The sequence below is a fragment of the Canis lupus genome, chromosome 20 (genome assembly GCF_003254725.2).
Source record: "Canis lupus dingo isolate Sandy chromosome 20, ASM325472v2, whole genome shotgun sequence".
NCBI lineage: Eukaryota > Metazoa > Chordata > Mammalia > Carnivora > Canidae > Canis > Canis lupus.
Window position 1 is genome coordinate 48,371,291 of NC_064262.1, and position 14,419 is coordinate 48,385,709.

The 14,419-nt window shown below is 51.3% G+C and overlaps 1 protein-coding gene across 1 annotated transcript; it reads left to right on the forward strand.

Annotated features, from left to right (window-relative positions):
- The first annotated feature begins 10,271 nt into the window (after positions 1–10,271).
- NDUFB7 (NADH:ubiquinone oxidoreductase subunit B7) lies at positions 10,272–14,415 on the forward strand. The gene is made up of 3 exons (XM_025457806.3): positions 10,272–10,489; positions 13,654–13,822; positions 14,220–14,415. Exons 1-3 carry the CDS (start codon positions 10,378–10,380, stop codon positions 14,350–14,352), a joined length of 414 nt encoding a protein of 137 aa, XP_025313591.3. The 5' UTR covers positions 10,272–10,377; the 3' UTR covers positions 14,353–14,415.
- The last annotated feature ends 4 nt before the right edge of the window (positions 14,416–14,419 follow it).

The following is a 14,419-nucleotide window of genomic DNA, read 5'->3' on the forward strand; positions in this document are numbered from 1 at the left end:
CAAGTGTCCCTCAATGTGGCAGAGGCCAAGGTGGAAGCCTCTGCACCTTTTATGATTTTGCCATGCAAGTCACAAACTATGATCCTTTTTTCACATGAATCAGCTCAGTCATGGAAGGAGGGGACAACTCGAGGATGTGAACAAGAGGATATAAGGGTCATTGGGGGCTGGTCACCACAGTCATATACACAGAACTTGCAAAGGAAGGTTTTTCGTGTGAGCTTGACATGGACTGGAAGCTATTTAAAAAGTGAAAATTAAAGACAGAAGTCTGTCCACCCCACAGGTAAAGCAAGGGATGAGGATCTGACTCGTAACCAAAACAGCAAGAAGCAAAAGCATGGATTTAGGGGAAGGGGCTGCAGGAGGAGTGGTTGCATGTTTCGATTCAGCACAGATGTGGGAGTTTCCTGTGAGCCAAGTGAAGGCGGTAAAACAACCAGGCTGGAGCCATTTGGAGAACTCATTTGGAGGGCAGCCTGCCTGTGTTTCCCCATAGGACCACCATCAGCCTTTGGGGTCAATGGCCTCAGAATCATCCATGACTCCTCTCTTCTCTCATTCCATGACTCTAGCAAATTGAATTTTCAAAAGATGACAGCAACAGTATCTCTTTCTGCCACGTGTTCTTATGTGATGTGACCTTCCCATTCCATCAAAAAGTAGAGTCTGGGGGCTTCCCTGGTGGCTCAGTCGGTTGAACATCCCCAACTCTTGATCTCAGCTCCAATCTCGATCTCAGAATTTTGAGTTCAGGCCCACGTTGGGCTCCATGCTGGGTGTAGATCCTACTTAAAAAATCTTTTTTTTGGGATCCCTGGGTGGCGCAGCGGTTTGGCGCCTGCCTTTGGCCCAGGGCGCGATTCTGGAGACCCGCGATCGAATCCCACGTCGGGCTCCCGGTGCATGGAGCCTGCTTCTCCCTCTGCCTGTGTCTCTGCCTCTCTCTCTCTCTCTCTCTCTCTGTGACTATCATAAATAAATAAAAAAATTATTTAAAAAAATCTTTTTTTTATTTTTTATTTTTTAAAAGATTTATTTATTTATTTATGATAGACAGAGAGAGAGAGACAGAGACACAGGAGGAGGGAGAAGCAGGCTCCATGCCAGGAGCCCGACATGGGACTCGATCCCAGGACTCCAGGATCGCGCCCTGGGCCAAAGGCAGGTGCTAAACTGCTGAGCCACCCAGGGATCCCCCAAAATATTTTTTTAAATAAAAACAAGTAGAATCCAATTCTCCTTCCCTTGAATCTGGGATGATGTTAGTGATTCCCTTATAACCAAAAGAATGTGTCAGATATGATAGTGGTCGTGCAGCTTCCACCTGGTTCAGTCAGAACACTTGCTCCCTGCCTTCATGTTGTGAGGAAACCCCAGCCACATGGAGGTGACCCACTCAACAGTCCCAGCTCAGGCTAGACTTCAAGTCATCCCAACCCAGGTGCTAGACATATGCATGAAGGCACCTCCTGATGTTTCTAGCCCTCAGAATAGTAGAGGCACATCTAGCCTGCTGAGTCTTCCCATCTCAGACCCCAGACATCATGGAACAGAAACCAGGTGTCCCTACCAGACCTTGTCCCAGGGAATCTGTGAGCATACTGAAGTGACTTTTTTTTTGCTATTAAGTTTGGGGTGGTTTATTCAATACCGTAGAGATTGGAAATCTGGCAAACCTGTTAGAAATTCTGGTCAGCTCTGCTTTCATGATATACCCAACATCTGAGCTGAGCTCACCTCCCAGTCTGACCATCAGCAGCTTTCACCAGGATTACAGTAATAGCCTCCTCCTGGTCTGCCTGCTTCTGCCCTTGCCCTCATATCGTGGAACCCATAGAAGCAGAGAGGTGGTCGCCAGGGGCTGGGGGAGGAGAAACTTGGGTAGATATGTACAATGTTTTAGTTATGTAAGATGAATAAGTTCTGGAGGCTTGATGTACAACAATGTGACTATAGTTGACAGTATTATAGTGTGTACTTGAAATTTGCTATAAGGGTAGATCTTGGGTCCTCTCCACACAAGAAAGAAAGAAAAGAAAGAAAAGAAAAGAAAAGAAAAGAAAAGAAAAGAAAAGAAAAGAAAAGGAAAGGAAAGGAAAGGAAAGGAAAGGAAAGGAAAGGAAAAAGAAAGAAGAAAGAAAGAAAGAAAGAAAGAAAGAAAGAAAGAAAGAAAGAAAGAAAAAAAGAAAGAAAGAAAGAAAGAAAAAAGAAAGAGAAAGAAAGAAAGGAAGGAAGGAAGGAAGGAAAGAAAGAAAGAAAGAAAGAAGAAAGAAAGAAAGAAAGAAAGAAAGAAAGAAAGAAAGAAAGAAAGAAAGAAAGAAAGAAAAAGACAGTCACCTGAGTGGCTCAGTGGTTGAATGTCTGCCGCCTTTGGCTCAGGGCGTGATCCTGGGGTCCTGGGATCGAGTCCCACGTTGGGCTCCCTGCATGGAGCCTGCTTCTCCCTCTACCTATGTCTCTGCCTCTTTCTGTATGTCTCTCATGAGTAAATAAATAAAATCTTTATTTTTTAATAAAATCTTTAAAAAAAAAGAAAAAAGGAAGTGGTAACTATCAGGTGATAGATATATTGATTGGCTCAGTTGTGGTGAATATTTCACAATGTCCATGTATATCAGATCATCAGTCTGTACATCTGAAATATGCATGTAATATCTAATTTATCTTGGGGGTATAAAAGAAGTCCGAAGTCAAGGTGTTGGCACAAGCACGCTCTTTCCAGAAGCTCTAGGGGAGAATCCTTTCTTGCCTCTTCCCCAGGCTCCTGGTTATTCCCTGGCTGGGGCCACGTCCCTCTGATGTCTGCCTCTGTGGCCACCCCACCTTTCCCTGTGTATGTCTGGGTCTCAAGCCTTTCTTCTTTCTCTGAAGCTTTATACCATTTCTGGTTGCTTCGAAGATGCAGGAAGTGGCCATGAGTCAAGGAATGCAGCTCTAGAAGCTTGAAAGGGCAAGAAGACGGATTCTCCCACTAGATCCTCTGGGGGAATGTGGCCCTGATGATGGCCAGTTTGGGCCCCATCAAACAATTTGAACTTCTGACCTCAAGAATGATAAAAGAGTCTGTTACTATTGTGTTAAGCCACTAAATTTGTGGTGATTTGTGACAGTAACCACAGGAAACGATTCCATACCGTGAGGGGCAAGACCCCAATTCTCCCTCTAAGGGGGCTTTCCTGCTAAAAGTAAAAGGAATCGCAATTCAAATTGGGCCTGAGAAACAAGGAAATCCCGCCAGGCCTGTATACACGTTAAAATATTAGGCTGGGCTGCTGTAACAAGTTTAGAATAAGAGCAGCCTAAAATAGAATTTCTTGCCTCACAGATCAATATAAGCAACCCACAGTCTCCACAAGTGGAAAATCTTTGTAAGCACATGGGGAAGGAGTGTGGTATGAGGTAGCCGACCAGCCTCCCTCTCCAGAGAAAACTCACCCCAGGGGCTGGGCTTTCCCCTGATAACACCGCATGATATAATGTGCAGAGCCTCCGCAGCCCACCTGACGGGTAGGTGCAGCCATTCCCATTCCACACGTGGAGAAACGGAGACATCTGAGAAAGACGCATCCTGTCTGCTGAGCACACACACAGGACCATCAGGCTCCAGATGGATAAGTGGGGTCAGAGGGGAGGGAGAGGACGGAGGTGGGGTTACACCAGCCAAGTGCATGGATGATGGCATCTCTGCCCAGCAAGGCTGCCCCTTGAGGTGAGTGGGCCTAGGGTAAGGAAGTGCAATGATGGCCAGATAGTCTCACTGTGAGGGGGTGATGGCCACAGCCAAGGCCATCCTTCAGGACCTGCCACATAGTAGGTGCTCAGGAACTATAGTAGAGCAATTCAGTCCCATCAACTAGGTATCACATAAGGCTGACCCAGCTCTGACCCCAGCTCTGCCCCATTCTTGCTGTGTGACCACAGGGGAGTAGAATAACATCTCTGAGCAAAGGCCTTTTGATACGTCCAATGGGGAATGGGGATTCAGTTGTTCATTCACCCATTCAACAGACAGGTACCGATAACCTGCTATGTGTTCTAGGTACCAGGGATATATTGCTGAACAACAACACCAGCAAAAAAATCCCTTGCATAAAAAGGAAGATCACAGAGTGGAAATCTTACCAAGCATGTCCTCAGACTAGAACCGAATTAAATTAGAAATCACAAAAAAAAAAAAAAAAAAAATTAGAAATCACAGAATGATATCTGGAAAATCCACAGGTATTTGAAAATTAAATCACACCCACAGGTCAAAGTGGAAGTCAAAAATCAAAAATATTTTCACCAGTAAAAAAATTTTTTTAAATATAAATATTTTTTCAACTGGGGGCACGTGGGTGGCTCAGTCAGTTAAGCGTCTGACTCTTGATTTTGGCTCAGGTCAGGATCTTGCCTTGCACTGGGCTCTTCACTGGGCGTGGAGCCTGCTTAAGATTCTCTCTCTCCCTCCTCCCCCCCCCCCGCCCCTACTTGCCCCCCTCCCCCACCACCACCACCCCCCCCCGCTGGCTCGCGTGGATGCTCTTGTTTTCTCTCTCTAAAAAGAATGTAAATTTTTTAATTGAATGAAAGTGAAAGTGCACTATATGAAAACATGGCATGCAGCCAAAGCAGAGTTAAGGAGGAGACATAGGACACTTAAGTGCTTATGTTTAAGCAGGTGATCGAGTATATTCAAAAGCTACCAAGAGTCTTAGAAGCATCTTTTTTTTTTCAATATTTTATTTATTTATTCATGAGAGAAACAGAGAGAGAGGCAGAGATATAGGCAGAGGGAGAAGCAGGCTCCCTGCAGGGAGCCCGATGTGGGACTCGATCCCAAGACCCCAGGATCACGCCCGAGCTGAAGCCAAGTGCCCAACTGCTGAGCCATCCAGGCATCCCAGAAGCATCTCTTTTCACATGTGTTTCTAGACGATTCTCTACATTCATTACAGAATTGTCTACACATCCATTCACAAACACAGTTCACAGCTAGTCGAATAGGGAACACTCATAAAAACATGTCTTTTCCCATGTGTCGTACACCTCTCCATGAATTATAAAATGGTCAGCACATGCATTGGCTCATGTGATGCTCCTTCTGTGTTCCCTGAACAATTAATGCTTTCAGAGGCACCTTTATTTTTTTTATTTTATTATTATTATTATTTTATTCATGAGAGACACACACAGAGAGAGAGGCAGAGACACAGGCAGAGGGAGAAGCAGGCTCCATGCAGGGAGCCCGACGTGGGACTCGATCCCGAGACTCCAGCGCCATACCCTGGGCTGAAGGCAGGCACGAAACCGCTGAGCCATCCAGGGATCCCCAGAGGCACCTTTATTATGTTCTCAGAGGCTCCCTATGTCCGTTACAGAATGTACACCCAACTCATGCCCTGAAATAATTTTGCTTTCAGAGACTAGATCTTAAAAATTCTTGGGCACCTGGGTGGCTCGCATGGTTGAGCATCTGCCTTTGGCTCAGATCGTGATCTCAGGGTCCTGGGATTGAGCCCCGCATTGGGCGGCCGGCTCAGCAGAGAGTCTGTTCCTCCCTCTCCTTCTGCCTCTCCCCCCTCCCACGTGTGCTGTCTCTCTCTCTCTCTCAAATGAAATAAATAAAAACCTTCAAAAAAATTCTCATCACAAGAACAAAAACTGTAACTCTGCATGGATGTTAACTAGACTTATTGTGGTGATCATTTTGCAGTATAAATATGTGTGGAATCATTATGTTGTACACCTGAAACTAATATAATGTCATATGTCATTTATATCTCGATTTTTAAAAAGAAGAAAATGGTGGTTGGGAACAGCCTGACAATTGAAATAGACTGAAGGAGGTGGAGGCAGGTCATGGATAATATCTGCACATCTGGAGGAAGAGTGTTCTTGGCTGTGCAAAGGCCCTGAGGACAGCAAACTCCCGGTGTGTTCAAAAAATAGGAAATGTCTCCTTCTCCATGAGACTTTCTAAAACAACCCACCCTTCTCCATATACTCCATTTGTTATAATTCTCCTTAATAGTTACCACCATCTGGGATCCCTGGGTGGCGCAGCGGTTTGGCGCCTGCCTTCGGCCTAGGGCGCGATCCTGGAGACCCGGGATCGAATCCCACATCGGGCTCCCAGTGCATGGAGCCTGCTTCTCCCTCTGCCTGTTTCTCTGCCTCTCTCTCTCTCTCTCTCTCTCTCTCTCTCTGTGACTATCATAAATAAATAAAAATTTAAAAAAAAAATAGTTACCACCATCTGACATTCCATATATCTCACTTCTTTATATTCTCCATTGCCTGCCCGTTAGCAGCTCAGCTCCACTACCTGGCACACAGTAGTTGTCCAGTGGGTGTTTGTTGAATGAATGTGTGACTGACTGGCCTGCCAAGCCCTGAATAAGGCCACCCCAAGGCAAAGCCCCTCCAGGCTCACTCAACCCTCCAACACCAACCAACCAACCTCAAAGCAGGCAGCTGCATCCCACGACAGCTCACGAGCTAGACTAGAGACACCGACTTGTCTGCCCCATAGGCAGATTAAGGCCTTCCCCAGGGACTTTCTAGGCCACACTGCCCTTGTTTTTTCTCCTCCCTCTGAACTGAAGTACCCAGGGCTTCCAATCTCCCATCCAGCAGACCATGGCAAGGTGCAGATGCCACACAGAATTTCCTTCTCCGCCCCCAGGCCTACTCGGGCCTCTGAGGCTTTTCTGCTCACAAAATGTTAACAAAGCACCTGCCTGGGGACAGGCCAGATGGGGCCAGAGAGGACCGTGAGGGAGGGAGGAAGGAGGGATGGGTAAGCTGTGAGCAGTGAACCAGGGCATGTGGCGGGTGTGGGCAGGGGACACCGGAAAGCCTCCTTGTCAAATGATTGGTAGAGAAAAAACAGGAAGGTTGTGTGGCACTGGTGACCAAGGCCCAGCCTCTTCCTTCCCACCCCGGCACGGGCTGCCTAAAACCATCCTCACCCGGCACACTTGATGGGATGAGCACTGGGTGTTATTCTATATGTTGACAAATTGAACACCAATAAAAAATAAATTTATAAAAAAATAAAAATAAAAATATAAAATATAAAAATAATAAAAATAAAAATAAATAATAAAACCACCCTCACCCTAATATCATCTCCTCCAGGTCCCAACTCTTGAGTATGGACCGGCCAGATGGAGACAAGAGTCCAGGGACCTCAGGACAAAATGAGCCACCTCCCCCGATCCACCCAGAATCATCCTCAGCTTGGACCCCTTCAGCCTCTACTAAAATGACTGGTCCCAGGAGTCCCGTGTTGTCTCTGGTTGCCCTTTGTTAACCCGAAAAATAAAACAGCCAGTTATCATTCTACCAAGAAACTGAGTGTGTTTGGGGATAGCAAAGAATTGCAATCCAGGACTAGCGGGCTGTGGCCCAACCATAAGCAAGTCCAGAGAACCAAGTTTCCTTTATAAAGGAAAGAGGGGGAGTCCTTGGGAGAGGGGTTGTTATAGACAAAAGAGTCCACTTGGAAGGAAGTGGGAGTTCAAAGTGTAGTGGCTTCTCAGTGGCTGAGTCGTGAGGCCACTGGGCCTGGGCCATTGGCTGGGCCATTGCCTCCAAGGAAAAATCTTTCATCCTCCTGCTGGGGTGGTGAAGTCCAGGGGCCCCCTAGACAGGAATGCAAGGTTCCTCTTTCCCTGCAGGATCTGCAATGGACAAAAGGATGCTAGGGCATGAGTGCTACCCCTTCTGGCCTCCCTTTCTCTCTTTTCCTTTTTTAAAAGGTTTTTTTTTTTTCTTTTTTTTACTTCCAGTTACTTTTTTGTTTTTTTAAGATTTTATTTATTTATTCATGAGAGACACACAGAGAGAGGCAGAGACACAGGCAGAAGGAGAAGCAGGCTCCATGCAGGGAGCCCGATGTGGGACTCGATCCTGGGACTCGAAGATCACGACATGGGCCGAAGGCAGGTGCTAAACGGCTGAGCACCCACGCATCCCTACTTCCAGTTAACACAGAGTGTAATCGTAGTTTCAGGTGTACAATATACTAATTCAACACTTTCTTTAAAAACCCAGTGCTCATCACAAGTACACTTGTTTTTTTTTTTAATCCAATTTGCCAGCGTATAGTATAACACCCAGTGCTCAACCCATCACGTGCCCTCCTTAATGCCCATCACCCAGTCACCCCATCCTCTGACCCCCCTCCCCTTCTGCAACCCTTTGTTTATTCCCCAGGGTCTCTCATGGTTTGTCTTCCCGTCAGTTTTTCACCACTTGGTTTCCCCCCCTTCCTTTATGACCCTTTCACTATTTCTTATATTCTACATATGAGTGAAACCATATGATAATTATCTCTCTCCAATTGACTTATTCACTCAGCATAATACCCTCCAGTTCCATCCATGTCGATGTAAATAGGTATTCATCCTTCCTGATGGCTGAGTAATATTCCAGTGTATATATACACCACCTCTTCTTTATCCATTCATCTGTCGAAGGACATAGTGGCTCCTTCCACACTTTGGCTTTTATGGACATTGCTGCTGTGAACATTGGGGTGCAGTAAATGAGGTTTCCTTATTCAGCCTCATACCTTCTAGTGAGAGACCAGCTAGACAAGAGTAACAATAACCAGCGTGTATTGGGCCCCTACCATATGCCAGGCAGTAAGCACTTTTCATGCAACCACCTCACTGACTCCTCCAAGCCACTCTATTCATTTATTCATTTGTTGATTTGATAAGTACTTACAAAGCACTTACTGTGTGCCAGGCGCAGGAATACAGAAGCAAAGAAGACAAAATTCCCCGCTCCGTGGAGCTGACATTCAAGAGAGACTAACAATAAACGAGATAAGTCAAAGGGATCTCAGGTTAAATGACACTAGTATTACTGATCCCATTTTACAGATGAGTAAAACTGAGTTTCTGAGAAGGGGAAGTCACTTCCCAAGGTCGTACAGAGACAGTGAACTGGGATAGTAATCTGCGGCCCTGGGCCTCCTCCCAACTCTGACCTCTGCAGCTGAAGCACACAGAAACAGAGGGGGAAGAAAGACATCCAGAACAAGGCAAGGCTGCCTGGTACAGCTGCGCAGACCATGCACTGCACAATTCCAGGAGTGCCATTCAGAAAGACTACAATGTGAATGCTGCCCCCTGGAGTCAGAAGGAGCACTTAATAATATCCAGGTCTCTGTGTCAGCACATGAAAACCTAGCTCAGCAATTCTCCCAAGGGTGGTCCCCAGACCAGCAACACCACCATCACCTGGAAACTTGTTAGAAATGCAGATTTGGGGGCCCTACCCTATACCACCTGAGTCAGACACTTTCAGGCTGGGTCCAGCTTTTAGTCCATATGAACTGGGGACCCAGGGGAGGGTTTCAGCCAAGGAATGATCTAATTCCCTTTCTGACAGGTGCACTCAACTGAAGGGGTGGGCTCTTGGTGCACCTTTCTGACAGGTGCACCCAAGAGAGCCCACTGAATGGCTTTTGTGTTCCCGTGCAGGTTTCCAAAGAGTAACAAATTAGCACAGCATTTGTTACCGCTGAACCTTGAGTCCAAGGAGTATCTGGCAGCACTAAACAATGTACGATACTCTTAAATTTGCATATATGTAAGCCCCAATGTAACAAGTGTGAAACGTAATACCGATTCTCACAGTGGCAATTAGAGGGATAGCAGAATAGAATCTTATTTTAGTTTTACAAAAGTACTCAATAGGATTTATTTAAAATCTCACCTTTATGGGCACTTGATGAGATGAGCACTGGGTATTATTCTATATGTTGGAAAATTGAACACCAAAAAAAAATAAATTTATTTAAAAAATACATAAATAAAATTAAAAAAAATAAAATTTCACCTTTAAGTAGTTATATTTACAAATAGCTTTGCTATTTAAATTAAATTAAATCAATTAAAATCTTTATTTTGAATTATTGCATTTAAACTTGATCTTCGATAATTATATCATCAGTACTGTGCAAGGTTGTTGATTTTTTTTAAGACAAATTCAACTGTTTTAAAAGAAAAACGGGTTTTCGGAAATACCCTATGCAAAATAATTTTCCTGTGTGCCCAAGGAGGGTAGGGAGAGGCCCCCGGCCCGCCCTGTCCCCATCTCCCCCCGCCCCCCCCCCCCCCCAAGACTAAACGAGAAGCAGGAAGACCTCCTCTGGGGTCCACCTGACGCCTCGAGGGGACGCGCTGCGCCCGCGCGGCCTCCGCCTGACCGCCAGGTGGCGCCAGAGAAAGCGGGAGGCCTCCGGAGCCGACCGCCTATCTCCCTGATCCCGGCAGCAGCCTGCGCGACCCGGAAGCCGTGGCTGGCGAAGAGGGAGTGCTTCCGGGTAGGAGCGAGGTGACCCCGGCCGCTGCGGGAACCTGCGGCGCTGCAGCCATGGGGGCGCATCTGGCGCGGCGCTATGTGACCGATCCATCGGGGGAGCCCGACCCCGAGCGGATGCCCACCTTCCCCGCGGACTACGGCTTCCCGGGGCGCAAGGAGCGCGGTGAGGCCCCGTGCGCAGGCGCGGCCGGCGGGAGTGGGGCGCGGACGCCCGAACCCCGGAGCCCCGGGGCCCCCGGGGTTGGGCTCGGGCTCCCGCGCCGGGTCGAGGCTCGGCCCCGACGTCGGCCCGGAAGAGTCCGGAGGACACGCGCGAGCCTGCCTGCGTGCGGGGGCAGCCGAGGCCGAAGTCGCGGTCGGAGCGGAAAGCCCGGGGGCTGAGGCGGCGGAGCGCGGCCGGCGCGGTTAGTCCGCAGGGGCGCGCCCGCCGCACCTCTGTCCGCGCAGCCCTGCTCGTTGCTCCTCGCGTGTGGTAGCCTCGCAAGCGCATCGACAGCCAAGCAGGCCGAGTGCCGGGGGCACCGCGCCTGCGGCGGGCTCCGACCACAGGGGACGCCGGCCCCGGGGGAGAGACCGCGCGACCAGGCCTCGCCGGGGCTCGGGGGCGGCACCGGGGGCGGCGCGGCAGGCTTCCGGGAGGCGGTGGCCGGGAGCGAGGTGTGAGACCGGGAGAGGGAGAGGCGGGGCTTCGCAAGCTGGGCGCCGGGCCGTGACCGACCTGCCCGGGGGCGGGAGGCGCTGGCTCCGGGTGGGCGGCGACAGGGAGGCCGAGCGGACGGCGTGCGCAGAGGTCGGATCCCGGGGAACCGGGCGGGCGGCCCCAGGTCCCAGCCCCCACCTCCTCGTCGCGGGAATCCTTCGCCCATGATGGCACAGGCCCCTGCTCCTCTTTCTTGACGGGCTCCCCTTGGCGTCCGTCCCGGTGCAGCCCCGCACCCCGGGAGAGAGACTGCCCCCCGCCCCCCGCCCCCCGCGGCTCCCCTCTGACCCTTCCTGCTGCCTTCCCGGGCACTGGGCCCACTCTCGTGCCCTCCTACTGTCCCGCACTTCTCACTCCAGCTCGTCACTTGCATCCTGTTAAGAAACCAGAAGCAACCAGAAGGGCTCAGCGGGCTCCCTGTGTCGCCGGGACCTGGCCCTCTGTCCTGTCGTGCCGGACGATCTGCCCCTGCTCGGGTCCAGCCCTTCTGTGGCCCCTCCACATGCCCTCGCCTGTGGGCTGGCCCCGCCGTCCCGTGCAGACCCACGTACTTCTGCCGTCTCAGAATCCCCTCCAGCAGTCACCCCACCGCTCACGTGAGGAAGGGGCTCCTGCCCAGCTTCCCGTGCGCCCCCACTCCGTATCCCTGGACCCCGTCGTCAGTTCTAACTGACCCCTGCAGGCGGCATCCGAGATGATGGCCACCACCTCCTGGAAACCCCTCATCAGCTGGTTCCCACGCCCCACACGCCCACCCACCTCACTGATTCCTCCCCACCTCCCCGTCTGTAAATGTTGAGGGCCTCACTGCTTGGGCCTTGTGTCTCCACTCACCCACCCCCGCTCAGGGAGGGTCTCTGCTCGACCCCTGGCTTCAGGTGCCTCATCCTGCTCCCCAGTTTTTTATCTCCACCTGGGCCTGGACCCTCAACTCCAGACTCGTGGGCCCACTGCCTGTTTGGCATCACCCACTCAGCAGGTCCAAAACAGTTCCTTTTTTTTTTTTTTTTTTTTTTTTCTTAAAGGTTTTATTTATGTATTCATGAGAGATACAGGCAGGGGGGGAATCAGGCTCCATGCAGGAAGCCTGAGGTGGGACTCGATCCCGGGTCTCCAGGATCACACCCTGGACTGAAGGCGGCACTACTCTGCCTCTGGCTTCGGCCACATGCTCAGGCTGAGATCCCTGGGGCATCCTGAACCTCTCTTCTCACCTCAGGGCCTTTGCATCTGCTATCCCACCACCAGGAATGCTCTTCCCCCAGGTGTCTGTGTGACTCACTTGCTCACCTTCAGTTGCCTTTCTGGGGGATCCCTCCATCTAAAGTTGTGACCCATTCCCCAACACTGCCTCTCTCTCCCTTGCTGTACTCCTCTCCCTAATATTGGGCATTGCCAGGCATTATCTGATACTCTGGTTCCACCTGTTTGATGTGTCTGCCTTCAAGGGCAGGCATTCTTGTTGGGCATGTTCCAGCCACACTACCCTGACAGGGGGCTGCAGGTAGATACTCTGGCCTGGGGCTCATCCACCTGTGGAGTGGCGATCAAAGCCACGGATTAGAATGAGCAGAAGGCTCCTAGCAAGAACCACCGGAAGCCAACATGTAATGTTTGGGCGGCTAGTGGGAAGGAGAACGTTTGAGAAAGCAGCAGGCAGGAAGCATGGAGTCCTGGCATTTCAGGAGGCCCTGGTGAGAACCGTGGATGGGCAGTGCTGGAGTGGAGCCAGAAAAGCGTGGGGTGCAGGGGCAGGAGATGAGGAAATGGGACTGGGAAGCAGAGGGGAGGGAAGCCAGCCAGGGGAAGGTACCAGATCACTGTGGACACATTTTGATGCTGATAGGAAGGAATTGGGACCAAGATGTCGAGGGCAGTGAGGGCAGCCTGAACTGCAGGACGGCTGGGTTCTGGGCACCCCTGCTGGGCTGAGGGGAGTGGGCAGGCACCAAGCCCTCCATGAAGCCAAGAAAGGAATGCAGGTCACCCACAGGGCACAGTGGGTGCAGGCTAGGGTATGTGCCCGGTTCCTAACAGCCCCGGTCAGCCTCCTGAAAGATGATTTCACCCACAGTCAGTCGGGTGGACATGGCACCAGGACCAGGAGCCAATTCAGCTCTCTCTGAGGCACAGGCCTAAGGCCTTCACACGTATTCGCTCAGGCGACAGACGCTCACTGCTGATTCGAGCTGGGCCCCATCATTCCATTTAGCAGAGGGTGGAGGCAGCGGGCAGGGACGAGCTGGGATCCAGGTCCCCAGGCAGCAGGCCTGACACTGGGATATGGCCAGCAGGGGGACACACTGGGAGAAGGTGGTTTCTGAGCTTGGGCTCTGCAGGTTGGGGCATCTGGAGATGAAGACCCAGGGAAGGGGAGGCGTCTGGGGGTGATGGGGAGAAAGGGACCCTTCCTCTATCTGGGCCTCAGTGTCCGGAGTGGCCTTTGTGCACATTAGGAAAGGACACTGTCGGGGTGGCCATAACCCAGGCCCCACGTCCCAGTGGGGGCCCCTGAACTGTGGCTCCCAGTTGCACAGCACCTGCTGGGTCTCCCAGGAATCAGGCGTTGAGGGTGGGCGACGGATCTCTGGCAGTTCAAGCCCAACAAGCCCACCCACTCTCTGCAGAGATGGTGGCCACACAGCAGCAGATGAACGACGCACAGCTGGTGCTCCAGCAGCGAGACTACTGTGCCCACTACCTCATCCGGCTGCTCAAGTGCAAGCGTGACAGCTTCCCCAACATCCTGGCCTGCAAGCACGAGCAGCACGACTGGGACTACTGCGAGCACCTTGAGTGAGCCCCAGACCCGCCCCCACACCCCCAGCCCTGGCCTGGCCCCCGCAGGACACTGCCCCAGAGGCAGAACACAGTGAACTAGCACCGAGTTTCCAGCCAAGCTCCACCTTGGTTGAAAGAGGAATCTCAGGGGGCCTGCTGGGTGGGCCACGTGGCTTTGAGGCCACCTGAAGGAATGGCTAGGCCCGGATTCTGGGTAGGAGGCCCAGCTTCTGCCCTGGGCTCACTGGTGTCCACTCGGGCAGACCCCAGACTTAAACCAGGCACACAGGTCTTTCCTACTCAGAGGCCTCCCAGAAAGCTGTGGGGCACCTACTCCTGTCCCTTTGGCTTCCTGGGGCTCGGGAGGGCCTGGCCAGGGAGCCAGACTCCCATTTGTGCACTCTTCCTGCAGCTATGTGATGCGCATGAAGGAGTTTGAGCGGGAACGGCGGCTGCTCCAGCGGAAGAAGCGGCGGGAACAGAGGGAGGCAGATGTGGCCAGAGGCCAGGGGGCCGGTGAGGTGGCCCCCGAGGTAGCCCTGTAGTGGACCCGCCCCCACCCTATGGACCAGTTGATAAATAAAAGCCTCCAGGCCCATCAGCCAGAACCAA